Source organism: Oryza glaberrima, chromosome 5 (genome assembly GCF_000147395.1).
Source record: "Oryza glaberrima chromosome 5, OglaRS2, whole genome shotgun sequence".
In the NCBI taxonomy this organism is placed as follows: domain Eukaryota; kingdom Viridiplantae; phylum Streptophyta; class Magnoliopsida; order Poales; family Poaceae; genus Oryza; species Oryza glaberrima.
Genome location: NC_068330.1, coordinates 7,406,203 through 7,426,220, shown reverse-complemented (window position 1 = coordinate 7,426,220; position 20,018 = coordinate 7,406,203). Strand labels below are relative to the sequence as shown.

The 20,018-nt window shown below is 42.7% G+C and overlaps 1 protein-coding gene and 1 non-coding gene across 2 annotated transcripts; both read left to right on the top strand.

The window, feature by feature from the left end:
- The first annotated feature begins 5,118 nt into the window (after positions 1-5,118).
- LOC127772728 (uncharacterized) lies at positions 5,119-19,989 on the top strand. Its single transcript, XM_052298686.1, has 2 exons — positions 5,119-5,227; positions 17,324-19,989. The coding sequence occupies exon 2, from the start codon at positions 17,366-17,368 to the stop codon at positions 19,427-19,429; it is 2,064 nt and encodes a 687-aa protein (XP_052154646.1). The 5' UTR covers positions 5,119-5,227; positions 17,324-17,365; the 3' UTR covers positions 19,430-19,989.
- On the top strand, positions 13,713-13,819 carry LOC127775245 (small nucleolar RNA R71). The gene has a single exon (XR_008017921.1). It is a non-coding gene; the product is annotated as a small nucleolar RNA R71 (small nucleolar RNA).
- Positions 19,990-20,018: the final 29 nt, after the last annotated feature.

Genomic DNA, 20,018 nt, shown 5'->3' with positions numbered 1-20,018 from the left:
ACTACCGGCCAAAGGAGAGGCCGAGAGGACGGTTTTTGGGTTCGGCCGAACCAAACCGGTTCGGCCGAACCAATCCTAGCGCCTCCCGCCATCTGGCTTCACGTGGACGGCTCGGATTTCCCCTATGGCGGTTGTAGGGTGTCCAAAAGTTTGGCGCTCTCTCCGACTTCTTTCTCGACGAGTGTAGCTTCCTAGGAGGAATTCTGGAGGAGTACCGAAGCTGTCGGTACACTCTGCTCCGGGTCCGGAGAACTTCTTCTGTAAAGTAAGCATTCGTGTTCCTTTCTTATGTTATTTAATTACTTTGTCTATGTAAGATATATTTCCATCTTTGTGGGTTCATTGTTTAGTATTCGTACCAAGTGCTCTAGTACTAGGATTCTGGATAGAGAAGGAAGTTCCTGCGCAAGTATTAGAGTAGTAATTAATAACTTAGAAGTGGTGTGTAGGTTAGAGATTATCTTTGTTTGTTGTGTATCCCACGGATTTGTCAGAGGTAGGTGGCAGGTGGTGACAGCCCTGAATCCCGTCCTAGTAATCCTCCACGTTCAAATACATCATAGAGCTATAGCCGGAACCACGCTGGCAGACCAACAGGGGTCGGTGCCCGAAGCAATAAATAGGAAATTACCTTTAACTTAGCTTAGATAATTAAAACACATAGAAATTCCTCTCTAGCCTGCCTAGCATATCTATAGTTGTTGTCCTTGAATTGTCTTAGCCTTAGGTAGATTACAGAAAAACACACATGCTAGCCTGGGAGATCTGCTTAACTCCTGTGCAGGTCCTAAATCTTCCTCTTAGGTTCAAAGCGTGCCAGTTGATTTGATCTTGCAATCAACGAGAAAGAAGCACAAAGAAATCATGGTTAAATCCAAAGACGATAGACGATCGGCTAGTGCCGATGACGTATCGTTCAAACTCTGAGCCAATAGTATTGGTAATAGATCGGCAATGAGTAATAAAAATAATATAACGTTAAATCTACTCGATTGTCTGTAGATATTAACGATATATAATCATCTTCTTAAAATATATTTGAACCATGTGATTGGGACAGATCGAACAGCAAGTCGAGACAGTATAAATCACTTATACTCAAAAGTACTTTAAGATGAAGATTATATATACATTTATAGCATAGCCGATCAAATAGATCTAATATGTATCGGCTAATACTCCGATACCACTCTATACTAAGATATTGAAACAAACAAGATATATTAGATAATAAACCTAATTCTCTTCAATGCAATAAGATTTTAACATAAAGGGCAGATTTATCATGTCAATCAAGCATACATTGGACAAAATAGCTAAATCAGGTAAGATCGGCTGAAACACCGATACTATCTCTATTGATGATCATAAAAGAGCTAGATATTAGTAGTTATAAATATTACTTAATAGATCGAACTCAACCAATGCAACATTAACCATAAGAATAAATACAAGATCTAAGCAAGATGATGAAAATCTCTAAAAGATGGTAGATATGCTATATAATCTAGATTAATAACGAAATCTAACTCTATCGACTGCTCTTCGGTAACAGATATCAATCGATCAGAGGTTAAATCGTGAAACTAATGAAGATTATGAAGCATATATGATAACTCGACGATTTACATAAACAAGATTAGAGTATCATAATGATGGAAGCACTAATTCCGAGAACGCAAGCCGCCATGACAAGTTTACCTCTTTTTGAAGATCGAAATCGATGCAGCTCAACCCGAAAATAAGAACTTGTCGAAAACAATGAAAGTAGAAAATGGTGACAATGCGCCGAAAGTGTTACTGAATTGTTGTTGTTAATTACATGGGTTTGGGTCATATTTATACCCGAGATACATGATAAGTCCTTGCCGGACACGACTCTTATCTCTAACAAACTCTAAGATACAAACGAATCTTTACGGCAGACTCTTGCCGAAACATATCTCTAAAGAAACTATTCAAAATATCCTAATTAGTAGATACAATTATCTATCTGCGAGCTTATCTCTATCGTGGCAATCCTGATGTAGCATGTCGGTCGATTCCGGAAACAGTTTCATAACCATCTCAACGAAATCGGCTATATCGGCTATCTCCTGTCTGATCCATCTCAGCTGATGCCATCTTCAGCCGATGCCCTTGCAGCCGATACGCACTCTGTTTCCTAAATACGATCCTTCACCGAATCCACTTTGTTTCCGATGTTGAACCTGGTTCATGGTTTACCAAATTTGGTCGTTAACACACCCATTCCCTGAGTTCGATATCCTTTTAGGGTCACCCGAAGGTGAAGTGCTGCAGCGGTATTCCGTGCGCTTGCGGATTTATCTATGGTCGTAAGAAATACCAACACTGGGCTGGGTCGGCTTGGCTAGATTGGGCCGGGAAGGGAAGGAAAAAGGAGTTGGGCACCAAGGAGGTAAAGTAGACTTTTTGTAAAAAGTAGGGCACCCTTTTACAGACTGTTTGAAAATTGGTTAAGGAGCTTAAAAAGACTTTGGGTTATACCTTTTTCCAAAACAAATTTTCTTTTTCTAAAAAATAAAAAATAATCATAAGTAGATAATTTTTATTTATCAAACCCTTAGGGTTTAATTTTACCTTATTTTTGGCACCGGCAAATAACAGAACAAAATTTGGAAGAGCCAGCATGATGCAAATTTTTGTAAGAATTTTTTGAGCAATAAATTTGGATTATGAAATTTTTATTTACTAGAAAAATATCCGTGTGTTGCAACGGGTGAAGGCTATTTTAATTTTATTATTATTATATGGTTTAGTTAAGGTGAAATTCACTGTGCGAATTCACTTGAATATATATTTTTTAGAAAATCATGAGCTGCAGTTAGGAGACTGGTCGTCTCAAGTTAGCATGCGAGTTTTTTAAAAAAGAAATTTCTTATACGACTCCTGTATTTTTAAAATTGAACGAACCTAAAAACATATTTAATTTTTTATAATATTTTTATTTATGAAATTTTCAAGGTGTTACTTTAGGATTGACATCGTATCCTATGTTACTGTAAAGTTAATGTCCACTAACTTCTAAAGCTTAACATACAAGTATGCCACATCATTACTCACTAGCAATTATTATATAGAACATTTTAAATATCATGCAAATATGACAAATTATTCATAATTTTTATTGCATTTTTAAAACTTAATATGCAAGTAATGCCAAATCATTATCTCCACATCATTTTTACATTATTTAGGCATATACGTTTATCATTTCTATAAGGAAAAAGTATAAATTACCCCCTAAACTATTGCGGTCAACCAAATTACCCCCCTAAACCCAAAAACCATACATCGTTCACCCTGAACTTTCAATACCGGACAAATTACCCCCCTCGACCCAATCCAGAACGGTTTTATCCTATATGGCATACACGTGGTAGTCAAGTCAGCATTCCATTTATAAAAAAAAAATGTGGGAGCCACCTATCATGCTCTCTCTTCTCTCTCACTCTTCCTTTCTCTTCTCTCGGCGCGGGGTTTGGCAGGCCGGCCTCTAGGTCGATGGAGAAGGGGCGCCATTGTCCAGCGGGATCGAGCCCCGTTCCCCCCGAGAAGGCGGAGTCCAGACGGCGGCGGTCTCATACGGAGGAGAGGTCCCTGTAGCCGGCGGCGGGCGCCCATCGTCGGTGCGGGATTTGGGTGGGCGAGAGGCAGCAGCTGCGGAGGAGCTGGCCAGCGGTGGAGTTAGGGGCACCGTCGGAGCGGCGCGGTGGAGGGGGCCCGACGACGCCAGCCGTGCACCTTGTCGCAGTGAAGAGGTGGCTGTTTCCCTTGGCGGCGGCAAAGGATTCCCCCGAGTGGCAGAGGAGTGGCGTGGCAGAGAGGGCCTGACGACGGAGATCCATGCGTCGACGGTCGCCATCGGAGGTACGGGCGGCGGATGGCCACAGGGCCGGATGTTGGAGGACTGTGGGGCTGGGCGCCGGGCGGTCGGTGGCCTCCATCCGGAAGAACAAGGCCGCGACCGACCCTCGCTTGCCGTTGTCCCACTGCCATCTGCCGTTGTCCTCGACGCCCCGAGCGACCTCCGCCGCCATGCCACCGCCCCAAGCTGTGTCCGCCCCTGCCGCCGTCCCACCGCCCTTGTCCTCCAACGCCCTCCTCGGTGCTGCCCACTGCCGTCGCATCCTCCTTGCACTCCGCCACCGCCCGCACACCGCCGAGAGGGAGGGGAGAAGCGCGCCGAGCAGCCGCCTCCTCATCTCCCGCCGCCGCTGCTCTGTGTCCCCCCTCCCCCCGCCGGGCCGACCTGTGAGAGAGAGAGGAAGAGTGAGACAGAGAGTGAGAGAGAGAAGAGAGAGAGGAAGAGTGAGAGATTGAGGAAGAGTGGAAGGAGTATAATAGGTGGGTCCCATATTTTTTTATAAATAGAATGCTGACTGGACTACCACGCGTACGCCATGTAGACCAAAACCACCGTGGATTGGGTCAAGAGGGGGGGTAATTCGTCCGGTTTACATAGTTCGGGGTGAAGAATGTTCGGTTTTGTGGTTCGAGGGGTAATTTGATCGACCGCGATAGTTCGGGGGTGGGGGTAATTCGTACTTTTTCCTTTCTATGATGTACTCCCTCCGTATTTTAATGTATGACGCCGTTGACTTTTCGACCAACGTTTGACCATTCGTTTTATTTAATATTTGTGTGCAAATATGAAAATATTTATGTCATGCTTAAAGAACATTTCATGACGAATCAAGTCATAATAAAATAAATGATAATTACATAATTTTTTTTGAATAAGACGAATGGTCAAACGTTAGAAAAAAGTCAACGGCGTCATACATTATATAATATGCATTCAGTCACATGTCCCGTAGCAAAGCAAGGCGCGGAGTATCGACTGGTTCTAAATATATTCATTACCTCGTCTAGGGAGCTTCCAGAAGCTTGAGCATCCCTTTCCTTTATCTCCCGCTTCAGTAAGCACCGATATGCCTTAGTAATTAATGTCCCCACCTCAAGAATCAAATTCTTTTCGTGTTCATTTTTTGATATGGCCCCACCCATCCTGCCTTATGGGGCGCACTATTTCTCTCAACTCCTTTTAAAAGATCATTAAGAAATTAGGGCTCTCCTTCTTCTATCACTAACAAGACAAGGTTTCTACCACCAGCTATAGGCACATTTCCATAACCAACCGAAGTTGTATGCATCTGTGTAACTAGCTCTGCCATCTGGTTGGAACTGCCCAAAGAAATCTACGGTATGCGTTACTATAAACCGATTTATAGTCTCGTTTGTGGCTTGCTGCTTAATTTCCTGTAACCGTACATATTTTATTATATGAATCAATATGGTCTGTCAAATTTGTGTATACTATATCATTAGCTAGCTAGGTGGCATTGTCTGAGATCTTACTTAAGCAATTAACTAGCTAGTGTACGAGGTCTCAAATTAAACAATTACATGCATAGCCAATGAATGCAAAATGCTGAACTTCAATCAAGCCATGATCTGCAGTTGCTGTCTCTTTCTGTTTTTTCTAACTATTTTAAGCTAATGATACGGATGCCAACTAAAAATAACATTGTTACATAAATCGTAATCAACGGACGCATATTTTGATTGGGACTGGAAATACAGGGGATCAGGTAGTTGGTAAGCATATTGATATTAAGAGACTGGTAACGCTACATCACTCGTATTGCGCTAGGAAACCGCTAGCACACCTCACAGGAGGCTCCTTGGTATTTTCTCTTTTTTTCTCCTCCTGCTTCCTGAGTTATCTTTTGTTCCTCACATCCCTCATGCACCCGTCAGAGCATTAAAAAAGTTACTTTTCTCTGGGTCCGTATGCATCCATCGCCTAGTAAGGAAAAAAAACTTGTTTGCTTCAGTAAAAAAAAACTTTCTTGCTTCATTTAAGAAAAAAAAATTCCCATTAAAGCAAATAGTTTTTATTGGTTACAACCTTTGTGATGTTTTTAGTGGTTCCTTTGTAATTATCATTTTGTAAATACTTTTCTTTTAATGAAAATCACACTACAAAGTCCTGGCAGTAATTAAATTAAAAAAAAAATTTCTTGCTTCCTGCCTTGCATGCATCAATCGCCCAAAAGTAAAAAAAAAAAGTCAATGCCAGATAAGGTCTCGTTAACATTTCCATGTCTTGTCGCTTTTCATCCATAACAATTTATTTACTGAGGTTTATTGCAAGTAGTAATATACTCTCTCCGTCTCAAAATATAAACATTTTTAGCTATAAATCTAGATAACGGTGTGTTCAGGTTCGTAGTTAAAAGTGGTTATATTTTAGGACGGAGATAGTAACTACTTGGATGTTCTCAATACCGTATATATGAGTATAGTAATTTCTTTACTATGTAGAGAGTACATTCGATCTAATATATATATATATATATATATATATATATATATATATATATATATATATATAGGGAGCGTATCCTATGCACACATGCCCTCGCGTGTACACACCATGTACACCAACTAAAAATTATCACAAAAAATTCTAGGAAAATTCATACATGTACTTTCAATAGTATTACATCTACGTGCAAAGTCGCATCTTCAAATTCATTCTACATAGTGAATAACAAAAAAGATAAAATTCTGACAAAATTGCAACCTTAAAACTGTCAGATTTTTTGTTTTTTTCGTTACGGCTAAAATATAATGAATTTGACGTTAAGATTTTAACCCTAGGTGTAATACAATTAAAAGTATGTGTATGATTTTTTCTAGATTTTTTGGTGATATTTTTTAGTTGGTGTGCACGTGTGTACACGTGAGGGTCTGTGTGCATATGATATGTTGCCATATATATATATATATATATATATATATATATATATATATATATATATATATATATATATATATATGCGTCTCCTGCACGCGAGCATAGATAGCAGCAGTCGAAACGCATCTATATAAGGTTGGTGTCCACCGTCGCTCACGATATAGACCGCCTCGTATCCGCCCAACGCTGGCGACCAATCCGATAAAGCCCCGCCGGCGGTGGCGAGGATCCTGCATTGATGTGGATCTGCCGTCCATGGCTGCCTTCTCCGTCTTGGATCCCACCTCCCAGGCAGCTAGCCACAGCCTCAGGGGACGGGGCCGGTCCCCACCTCTGCCCTCACCACCCCTCTCCCTCAGCCCTTCCTGCTCATTCTGGTTATCGACGGCCACCGTAATTGAAAGCGAGGGAGCGACACCAATGTCTTTTTTATTTTTTAAAAAGAAGGGCAGAATCTTTGTCGCTTATATATGTACTGATGGAGAAGGATGCGGCTTATGTATTGATAGATAAGGAGTACAAGTGTACAACAAAACTACAAAATATTTACCGGGTACGGGTACAAGAAACCAAGCGGGCCCGCAAAAGAAACCGATGGGACCTACTCTGCTGGGGTAATCTCTGTGAGTTTTGTCGCACCCGCAACGCTCCAGGTTTTGACGTGTTTAATATGACACATGTCATAATGTCACTATATCATCTTATTTTTATGACATTTTATTTCAAGCACGTCAACTTAATGACAATAAAAAATTGTGTGTCACAATAAATGTCATATAGTTAATGTCATCCAGTGACAATATTTACTATGTCATAAGGCCTATTTATGTGTCACAAATTATTTATTATATTATTTTAAATGTTTTTATCCATGTAGGCAAGCCTTACTGCCACATCAGTTTTTTTTTCATTTTTAGATGGGCCAACCTGGTGCTAGCCCAACAGCCGCATACCCGAAATGAGCCAACCCGTGCGCCTAACTCAGCAAAATAGCCGTGCGCCTAACTCAGCAAAATAACTAAAAAAATGTTGGGCGAAATGGGCCAACCCGTGCGCCTAACTCAGCAAAATAGCTAAAAAAAAATGTTGGGTGCAGGGAGTTGAACCCACGAGCTCCTATTTCTGTCATGGTCTACAAACCACTACGCTACACACGATGTTTTGTTAGACATTGCATATTATTTTATCGATTTTGCTATATCTCACTCGAAAGATTTTTTCTTATCTCTCACTCGATTTTCTCACTTAAATTTACAGTGCATTTTCTTGTAAGTTACAGTGTAATTTATGAAACTTACATTGTAACTTTTGTAATTTACAGTGTAATTTTTGAATCTTCGCATGTAAGTTTTTAAATTTGCATTGGATTTGGTCTTTTTCTTGAAGATATGGTAATTTAGTATCCATTATAGTGCTTCTTAGTTGCTTTTTGCCTTTTACTGTGTCTACTAAAATCTGTGTGATACGATTATAAAAATCTTTCGAAAGATGCATAGGTACTCCCTTATTTTATATATCACGTTTACATCTTCTAAGAAACTAATCTAACGCCTCCAACCTTCCCACTTAGCCCACACCGCACTCCTAGCGAGTCGATAAGTCCATTTTGTCTCCCTCCTCTCAATTAATTTCGAAATATTAAAAGTTTGAATCGAATTTTATCATACTAAATAAACTTATGTGAAAAAGTTGTCAAAAACAAAGTTGTATAACTTATTTAAATCTACCAATTTTATTTTGGTTATTTCTCCATCTGAGTTTGATTGACCTATATAAAATTTGAATTTTAAAATATAATAAATTCAAATAATTTTTTTGTGTGGTAAATGATTTCAAATGAAAAAATTGTCAACAACAAAGTTGTATATCTTATCGAGATCTACAACTTTTGTTTTGGTCATTTTGCTATATGACTTTGTTTCAATAATTTGAATTTGAATTTCAAATTAGGACAACTTCAAATAACATTTTCAAATACTAAATGATTTCAACTTAAAAAGTCATCAACAACAAAATTGTATAACTCATGAATATCTATAACTTTTATTTTGGTCATATCTTCATCTGGCAAAGTGATAGTAACATTGTTCACAAAATTTACAAATCTATCTTATAATTTATAAAACCATATAAGAGATATGTAAATTGTGGGGGCTGGAAAAATCATATGGGCTGAATTGTGCGGGTTGGAAAAATCATATGGGCCGAATTGATGTGGGTTGAAAATTTGTATAGGCTGCACTCAAACAAACAAGCAAAAAATATGTTGGGCCAGCTAGCAACAACCCTAGAAAAAATATATTTGTGGCCCATGAGCTACATGGGCTTTAGCAGGCCGAATCTTATTCCGTGACGTTTTTTTTAACCATGTCAACTGCCATTCAGTTGCCACATGGCAAGCCCCAGGATTTTGTGACAATAAAGCAATGTCATATGCTTGTGACAATGAATGTACAAACGTCACATGATGAATTTATGACGGTGGCTTTTTGACGTTTGAAATTACGTCAACCGTTTGTCACAAATCTTAATTTTTGACATAAATTTCACATATTATGACATAATAAAATATCAAAAAGCCACATACCTCTTGTAGTGCTCCTCTTTGTTCTTGACGATGATGGTGGCCGGTATAGAAGCCACTTGCCTGAAAATTCTAGCATTTCTTTCGCACCAAAGCTCCCACGCTATCAGGATGATCAACGATTTAAGTGCCTTTCTTGAGCTGTTCACCGTGCGCGAGATTTTGTACCACCAATCTTCTACCGTTGCGCAGTCTTTCCCACTCTTGCAGTCAAAGGTCCACCCTTGTCCATCTTTGTATTTCCGCCCAGATCATTTTGGATAGTGTAGGGCTGATACGGGCACGGTGCGACAGAGGGTGCAAAAATGTTGATTAGCTTCCACCCTCTCTTCTGTATAATCTGTCAGCCATCATACTCTAATTTTGATTTTTAGCCAAGAGAAGAACTTGCATTTGGACGGAGCCAAGCACTTCCAAATAGTCTGGTTGTAAATTGTTCTGACCGCTCCAATGAATTGGAGTCTAAGCGAGCGAAGATGTAGTGCAACGTTAAAGTCGGGAGGCAGTGATGGCAGTCGCGGTGAGGGGGTTGGGCGTGGATTTGCGGCGCCAAAGAAGAACAAAGGTAGAGGGTATGACGACGAACATGGGTGTGAAATTGCGGCACCAGGGCAGGACCGTTACGTTGGCCATGGAGTTCTGCACCGAAGGGGGGGTAGGAGGAACACCAATTTGCTGAATTGCGACGATAGAAGTCTTCGTCGCAGCGTCTCAAACACGATAGCAAGCAGCGTGGCATCGTCTCGATGTCAACAAAAGCAAGTGAGCGCAAGCAAGCAGGCCGCCGTGGTGCCAGTGCACAGTTCACGCGGGCGGGACTACACATTAGCCTTGGCAAACACCTCCAGGAGTTCGTCAGCGTCCGATGGGCCTACATATGCAGTGGGGGCATCGTCCCTTTTCTGCGATGCTTTGTTGTCGAGGGAGAACAAGGCCGTGAGGCGTTGGATGACCTCAGGTGGCAAAGGAGTGTTGAACATTGCCTTGTACTCCACAAGGGCTTGATCGGTGAGTTTCCCTTTCAGTTGGAATAAAGCCAAGCTGCTGGCACAAATTAAGTTGCGCCTTGATCGCCACCAGCACTTTCATTTAGCCAGTGGCTTCTTGGCCAGTCGCCTGCTCCTACGCGCCCCGTTGTCTTCTATGGCATCGTCCCCAATGGCAAGTTTTGGATAGGGCACCCGTTGCATAGGCAGGATTGCTAGGGCCACCAGCTTGAACAAGGCGCATAGGGCCTCTCCATTGTCGTCGTCGTCCTCAGCATTCCTCAGGGCCGGTTGCTCTGGTGCCAGCTGTTCTGGTCCCAGCGTCCATCGGTTGCATTGGAGTTCACGTCGGCGATGGCGAGGTGAGCTGCTGTAGCAGCAACTGCTGGGTGTCGTCCCCAGCGGTCGGTGGCGCTTCTCTTGCTCCAAGCAATGTGAAAGCTGTCAGCTCCGGTCCCTTTGGGTCGTCGACAAGGAGGCCCCACTCCTGCCTTTCCTAAAGGGTGTCATCAAGCTCCCACAGCGATGGAGGCCCTTTTAGATCGGTCTTGATGCGCTTAAAGACCTTGTGAACCGGGCTGGTTGCTTCGGACCAGGCTTCACTGCCTGGCACGTGTAGTGAGAGCTTTCCCATGATCGTAGCAAGGCGGTCAACGACCATGGAGGGGCTGAGGGTGCACGCCATGATAGCTGTAGAACGCTGCAAGGCCGAGAGCTTAAGGTGGAAAATCAATTTTAACTTGTTAACCTCGCGTGCATGTAGATCTTCATCGGTTGGCAGGCTCTTGTGCACGGGAGGGAGGACCAGCAGCTCGTTGGCCACCATCGTCGCTGTCATCATGACGTATGCCATGGCGGCTGCTTTCTCCAGCATTCAACACTGCAGCGACTACGTGCGCTGGAGCGCACCGTTGAGCCCCTCGCATCTATTTGATTCACTGCCACGCCCCACGTCCTTGCCTCTATCGTCTTTGTCGTCGTCGCGGTATGACCGGCGTTAGGGATGGTCCCATAGCTCGTCGGGGTGGTCATCGTTGTAGCAGCTTCGGTGGCTACTGCTCTCCTTGCAGCCCTTATCCTTGTTTCCACTTCGCAGCCCATCGTGCTCCTTGGGGAGACGCGGCGGCTATGGGTGATGGGGGAACTCCTCAAACACGCAGGCCAGCGACTGCTTGCCATCGATCACCCCAAGGTGCCAGGCCAGGAGGCTTCTCTTCATTGGCTCGTACTTGACCGGGTTGAGGAGGTCGACGGTCACCGTGGTGTTGTCATGGATTTCGTCGTAGTGGAGGAGCACCGGATACTTGCCGCCGTGCTGCCATTGTTCTAGCGATGTCTCTGTCACCAAGACGGACTTCGTTGAGCCATCCCACACTTTTTTTGTGAAGATGAGCCAAACGTGTTTGGGGATCACGCTCGGGTTCGCCATCCATGTCCAGAGCTTGATGAAGCGTGTGTCGACCGGCTGCACGAGGTTCATATCAACTCATTCCAAGGCGCATCGGAGGGCAATGACTTGTTCGATGATGTCTAGCATCCAAGCATGGCGGGGAACTCTATCGAGCACTAGGCACACACAGAACATGAGGGCTATGCCGAGCGCATCCTTGAGGCTCCTCCACTTGATGAAGTGTATCTCGATACCCCAGCGATTGTCGTACCCCTTCCAGAGCGCGTCGCGGAGTGTCGACTATGGAGGAACTTTATGAGGAAAGCCTTTGCGTGGTGTTTCGTCACCGCCACCACATCACCGTGTAGGTCGAACTCATCCTTTAGCACTTACTCCACCTACTTGGCCGTCGTGGTCGACGGGGCCTTCATTGCCCAGGAGACCATAGCGATCTCCTCCTACTCATGACGCTCCTGCTCAAGGGCGAAGGAGGAAGGGTTGATGCATTCATCATGCATGGGCCTTGTAGTGGCATTGCCTAGAAGCACCATATTCCCGGTCAGAGCACACGGCGACGGAGGTGGCAGGCGCTCTAGGTGGGCTGGCTAGGCCGGCTAAGAGCTTTTCCAGTATGGCGGCCAAGGCTGATGAGGGACGGGGTGGAGGTGTGGGCGCGCGGGGCGTGGAGGATTCGCGTGGCAAGGAGCAATGGTGAGGGTGCGCGGTAGTGCGGCAATCGCAATCGCAAGCCCAGTGGACTAAGCGCCTGCAGGAGAAGCATTGGACCGGGTCTCTACAGGTGGACGCACGATGGTCTTTAGCTAGGCAGATGAAGCACCTACCCTAGGTCTTCTCTTGAAAAGGCACGAAGCGAGGACGTGGGGTTGGCGTTGAGCTTGAATGGGGATGTGAAGGCTGTGCCGTCCTCTACTGACCATGGGCCTTTACCTGAGTCCATCTGTCGTTTGCAGCATTAAGACCACCGCGATTGGTCTACGTGCGGAGGTGACGCCTTGTGCTAGGCTGCCCGTTTGTAGCCTCATAGGAGGGTGGGTGGATGGCACCCGTCTTCTCCCTGAGGATGGCAAAGTAATTGCTCCGGACGGGCACAGTAATGACTGATTTCAAACTTGGCCATGCTAGAGTTTTGGTAGGGATCAGGATTGGAGACTTAGCACACTGCGGGTTGACGGCCGCCGGATCCAGAGTCTCTGGCACCTCCATGACCTATATGTGTGTACTGGAAAAAGATAACCGTGCGTCGCAACGGGTAAAAACTATTTTAATCGTATTATTATTAGATTTTTTAAAAAAAGTATATGGGATTTTTTTAAGATAGTACTGATATCTAATTCGGAATCCTTCTAGCTTAGCATTTATATTTTCTAAGATCTTATCATTGGCAGCTAGCTTCTTGCTTAAAGCATCAGTAGTTTTAGCTTGTGCAAAGATGAGATCCTTCAAGGAAGGCTGGTTATTGAAGTTACCACTGTTGTTGTTGTTGCCTCCTTGGTAAAACGGGTGGGCCTGGTTCCACCCCTGACCTCCTTGTGGATGATATCCATTGTTCATGAACATCGCCTCTTCACGGGTCTCAAGACAGTCTGTCTCGGAATGACCCGAGTTGCCATAGACCTCACACGTGATGTGCGCATCCAAGGCCTTAACGGTGCCTTGGGGCTTGTTCTTCTCTTGGTCTTCAAGGCGCTTCATGAGGAGGTCTAGCTTAGCGGCCAGCATTTCTATCTCCTTGACATTTCTATCTCCTTGACAGTATGCATGCCACACTGGCGGGTCTGGAGTCATTCTTCGCTCTAGCCCATGTTTGAAACCATCTTCTCTATCAGATCGACGGCACCTCTGACCGTTTTGGAGAAGAACGCCTCTCCAGCTGCAGCGTCCAGGTGATCCCAGGACAAGGGAGTGAGTCCGTTATAAAAATTCTGTAGGATCAGCCAGTCGTCCATCCCATGATGAGGATAGGTGGCCACGTACTCCTATAGCCTTTCCCATGCTTCAGGAATCGACTCATCCCTTCTTTGCTAGAAGCTTGAGATTCTCATGTGAAGGGCATTGGTTTTGCCCATCGGGAAGAATTTGGAGAGAAATGCCGTAGAGCATTTGTTCCAGGTATCCACCGTTGCACGGTTGTCGTAGAACCACTGCTTCGCCTTCCCTAGAAGGGAAATGCCGTAGAGCATTTGTTCCAGGTATCCAACGATGCACGGTTGATGTAGAGCCACTGCTTCGCCTTCCCTAGAAGGGAAAATGGAAACAGTCTGATCCTGACAGCATCTGGGCTGACGCCTTTCATTGCGTACGTGCTGCAGATCTCCAGGAACTGTTGAAGATAAGCACTTGGCATCCTCGTTAGGCTTGCCACAGAACAGGCTTGCCTGCGCCATTGTAATGAGGCTGGTGTTTAGATCGAAATCGCCATCCCCCAAGTTGATTTGCGGCCCAACCTGCACGTTGTCAGTAGATGGAGCAGCGAAATCGCGGAGGGTCTTCTCAGCCATATTCTTGAAGCTCGGTAATACTAGGATGGTTGCTTTCTTTGTCGAAAGAAAGCTCAGTGATACTGGGATGGTTGCTTTCTTTGTCGAAAGAGCTTTCTGTAGAGGGACAACTCGCGGCTTCACACTCCTGAAGAAAGCATCTGGATTGTCTTGGAAGTTTTTCGGCAAATCAAAACCAGTTATACACTACCTTGTTTTCACAGCAAAAGTGAAAAAAACTAAGGTTAGCCTGCAAAGGACAGTGACTATACAGAGGTAAATATAAAGTTATTAGCATATAGTAATCTCTTTATTAATCTTCCCGGCAAAGGTGCCAAAAATGTTTGTTAGTGTTTCTTAATGACATTATAGAAATATAAATCCCAGCAATGGCGCAGAAATATTCCTGGTATATTACGGTTAGTGCGCAGAAAGATCCGCAAGCACACGGATATACCATTGTAGCATTTCACCCCGAAGTATTCCAAGGTATCGTATTTATTTAATCTCAAGGGAAGATTGATAAGAGAAGACTATACTAATAATTTATATGTTACCTGTATAAGTCACAGTCTAAGCATGGGTTAATTAATTCAAGGGTAGAGTGACACGAAGAAAAAGAAGGAAGTTATTCTCATTGAATAAATCCTAGGCTAAGTGGAGAAAGAATAAGAAAAGAATTCATCCTAATACTTCCAGTATACAGGGATCTGTAATTTACACTATCTAGTATACAATCATGCAGCCAATACCCCCTAACTAAGCCCTCCTGGTATTTCAAGTGATCACCCCTGATTGCCGAGTTCCTTACGACAACCCGTCATGGCCGTCCAACCGGAAATGAATATGGAGGAGTACCCATACCAGGAAATTAACTTAGGATTATATACTAACATGGAGGAACACTCGTACTGAGCTGTCACCATCAGCGGCCAATCTCTATTGTCCCGCAGCATATAACCCAAAATAATGATATTTTATAATCTAAGCACCATGCTTACATTATCAAATACTACTCTATATCCGCTACCATGACATAGAGCAATCATTTGCATGGACATTATACCCACACCATTGCATATCTCTGGTAAGCTAGCTACACAATTATATCGAGATAAATGTAAAGTGAAGTCGGTACTCAAATAATAAGAGTGAAGTAAAATACCGAAACTGAATAAAGAAGCATATTCCGTTAATTGTGTAAGTCTTATAAAAGAGAGAGAAGCTACTAGAGCCATACCCGAATTCTCCTGAAGACTCGAGGACTAAGAAAACTATTCTATTTCCTACTCCACTAGCACTAGAATACTAACTAAACTTGAGAGAGAGCTTTGATCTTCTTGTTGAGTCTGTGGAGAAGTGAGTGAAGTGAGCTCCTTTTATAGAGTGAGTATGATGGTTATTGCGGATGGAAAGGTTGGAAATGCCCTACAGCCGTCGTTGGAAGTGAATCCTGAACGTCCATGCCAAACACTAGCCTCAACGGCTGAGATGGGGGTTCGGCCGAACCGTGACCTAGCCCAATCTGCCCAATTTTTGGCAGGCCTCCTCCCCGTTGATTCCCCAGTCCAGTGACGTGGTGTTTTGGGCCTGTTGAGATTATTTCTCTGGATTTGTAGGCCCATCTATCCACAAATCTACCTCTCGACGGCTTCCGATTGGTTGTTCGTTTGTTTTCCGTCGATTCTCCTTCTCTTTATATAGCAATCTCTAAAATCAAATAGAATCCAAGTACAAGTAGATTATTCTAAAACAAATATACATTGTAAGCATATCTAGTTCTCCTTTATTTTGAGTATATTGATGGTCGAAATTGGTCTATAACGACCGTCAACAGGCGTCAAGCGGCTGTTGATTTGTTTAGCGCTTAAACATTCTTCGTAGGCGGACAACATAACTTAGTTGGTCACCTGCCTTTGAAAATAGCCTTTGATCGTAGACGGAGCAGCTGGCCGCATGCAAAGAAGATCTACTTTGGCCACATGCGAAAATAGTTTTCGTAGCAGTGATTACTGCATATAAAGTAAGAGCAGTTAAAGCATTTTCCTATGAAGGATATTTAGTTGATAATATCACAATAAAATATATACATTGCCAATATGGCCCATCACGATTTGCACAAGTACGTTGGATTTTGTATTATTAATATTGATTTTATTGAAGAGATAGATTAGGTTTCCAACATATGACGCTAAATTTGCAAAGAGAAGCATTGAATCAAATATTTTGATTTTACGCCATTATTTTTTAATAAACAACTAGGTGATTCCTCGCACTTTGCTGTGAGAATTACTAAGTAAATTTAAATATATATTTTTTTCAATAATCGAGCAAGGAGTAAGCTTGATGTTAATTATTAGTAACAAATAAAACTGATTTGCCAAGCCATGTTTGAAGAGAAATAAATTTAATAGGCTTTGTAAAAGATTATAGATGAAATTTAGGTTGGCCAAGATTTGTATCACAAGAAACAGAAGATAGGGAAAAAAGAAATGAAAAGCAAGCATTTATTAGTAGTAAACATGTAACAAACTAAATAATATCTCTGCTTTGATACGGGATATACGGATGAACGTATGTTAAGTATTATAAAAATTGTGGATATATTTGTTGAAATATTGCGGAAATGATGAGAGAGGTGATGATTGGATCTATTTGTATTTTGATTTGTAGAATTAAATAAATTATGGATGATATTGCATATTTGCATGAGCTTTTTTGATAAGTAGTTATTGCTCGTGGATGACGAGGTGGCATATTTGCATATTGAGCTTTAGACTTAGTGAGCTTTAACTTTATAGAAAATATAGATATGAAAACACGATACAAACTACATATGCACTTTTCCACACTTTCCATGGATTTGATGTATGCTACATTTGTTTTAATCATTTTAATACTCTCTTCAATGATTTTGGTACGTGAAATACATAGTTTATTGTTGAGAAAATTATTTAGTTCATACTAATTAAAAAAGTTATAAATGACCTATGTGATTGCATTACTTGTAATATATGGCTTTTTAATATTTTCAGTACATGATTTTGTCACTAACATTTGAACATATGCAACAAACAGTAGCCCAAGGGACAAATACCATCATCGATCATTGATTACAGTATGAAGCGAACATGGGCCAATCTGGTGCAACTATGGAGTGGATGGGAAATCCAATTGATGATTCTTTTGAGTCTATTCCTTCAGCTCTTTCTCTTCTTCACTGGAGGCCTCCGACGCCGTAGAACCAACAAATTGATACTGATATTCATTTGGCTGGCCTATGTGGGAGCAGACCTAGTTGCTGTTTATGCCCTTGGTCTCCTCTCTCGATATGAATACAAATCCAAAATTGGAAGTGACTCCTTGACAGTCATTTGGATTCCATTTCTCCTGGTTCATCTTGGTGGGCAAGATACCATCACCGCCTTCTCTATCGAAGACAACAATCTATGGCTAAGACACCTATTGAATCTCATTGTTCAGGTCAGTCTTGCCTTGTATGCCTTCTGCAATTCACTCGGTCATATCAGTTTGCAGCTAGTAGTTCCTGCAATCTTCATATTTGTTGCTGGTATAATCAAGTATGGGGAGAGGACATGGGCACTCAAGTGTGGGAGCCTAGATGGCCTTCAGAGCTCAGCTGGTGGTTACAAAGACAAAGAACAGGAAGAGCAAAAGGATAATAAATATGGAAGCTATCTTAGCAAGGTCTTCTATCCTCATCAAATGGTGCTATATGCTCGAGGATTATTTGCGGGGGTCACGGTCTCACAACTTGGCCAAAAAGTAAGAAAGGAACTAACACATGGTATAAGAGGGTGTGAAAATTATGTGAAAGCAAAAATAGTAGAGCTGGAGCTTAGCATGATGTATGACATCCTCTACACCAAGGCAACGATACTTCAGACATGGATCGGTTGCATACTACGGTGTATTTCCCACATAGCTATGGTTGTTGCATTTGTGCTATTCCTAGTAACCCCAAAGCATGGCCATAGAATGGCTGATGTTGCAATCACCTACACACTATTTGCTGGCGCCCTTCTTATGGAAGCATGTGCTATTGGTGTGGTAGCGGCATCTCCACTAACATGGGCACGTTGGAGAAGGCACAATTGTGTTGGTTTGCTTCCTGTTGGGAAGATCATTGGAGCAAAGGAGGAGAGGTCAGTTGTGCCAATTTGTTTGGGGCAATTTAGCCTAGCAACATGTGCTTTACATGATGGGTCCACACCCAGGATAATGTCTAGGGTGTTGTATGCATTTGGCTTGGAGAAGATCTATAGAGATGTACGTCATGTGAAACATGTTGATGCCACTGGGATTGTTGGTTGTTTTGTAGACTGTTTTAATAATAGACCATCCAATAATGATCAGGACGAGGTAATTATGGGGGTCTCTAAAGAAGGGAATGTGGATGTCAGGTTGAACTTGTTGAGCTTATCTCAGCGTTTTGAGGTCGGCATCATTCAACTGCATTTGTTCACAGATATTTTGGCAAGTTCGGTATTATTATCTGGTTTTCCTATATCGGGCAGCATGGAACAAATGTCTGGTTTTCCTATATCGGGCAGCATGGAACAAATGACAGTTGTCGCAAGGGAATGTGAGAAGCTATCAAACTATATGATGTACCTCCTGGTAGCACACCCCTCCATGTTGCCTGTCAGCAGTGATTACGCTGTGATGGAACATTTGAGCTATATGGCTAAATTAGTGGACACTAACAAAGATGCTAGTGACAAGCAGGGTCCTCTCGCAAGGATGGAATTACTGCTCAAAGCTCTTGAGCATATGACAAGCAAGACAAACTCTGACCTCATTGCTGTTGCTAAGGACCACATTGAGGTTTTTAGGGTCTGGACGGAAGGTCATACAGGTAGCTTAAATTGGCCACTACAAGTCAATGACATATTATTTCAGTTGGTGAAGGAGACGTGGATACTCCTCCTCATCTATGCCGCAAGCAAGAGCCGCGGTGAGCTCCACGCGCGTCGGTTGGGCGACGGATGGGAGCTCCTCACCTTCATCTGGCTGCTCTTGGTTCATCATGGCCTCGGCAATGTGGCAGAGTTTGGGTTAACACTAGGCCGCTATGTCACAATGGAAGCCCCGCCAAGCACAATTGAAATGATCAACGACCGATTTCCTTCCGTGGAGGTCGGGAACACAGTTGACTTTTGAGGTGTTTTCAGCTGTCCGATTCATAGCGAACGGACGAGATCGATCGCTACAGCGAAGTGTATCCCTGACCTTATCGATTAGATTGGATTTTACTTGTATATATGCATTAGCAATTCTTATCGGTTCTTGCTTATTTTGTAGTCCTTATCTACATACTTATGTATCTGCTACTCCATCCGTCCCATAATATAAGGAATTTTAAGTTTTTGCTTGCAACGTTTGACCACTCGTCTTATTCAAAAAATTTTAAAATTATTATTTATTTTATTTGTGACTTACTTTATTATCTACAGTACTTTAAACATAACTTTTTGTTTTTTATATTTGCAAAAAAAATTTGAATAAGACGAGTGGTCAAATGTTACAAGCAAAAACTCAAAATCCCTTATATTATGGGACGGAAGGAGTAGCATACTATTTGGTAGCATTAAAACAAACAAAGAATCAATAATAATGCTTGTTCTTTATCATAATTATTATTACTGTTTGCTCTAGGTCCATTCACAGTGCAATATCTTTACTACTTTAAAATTCCGTAGGGGTGACGGTGACTCCAACCATGACAGTCACGCGTGATATTACCCGTTGG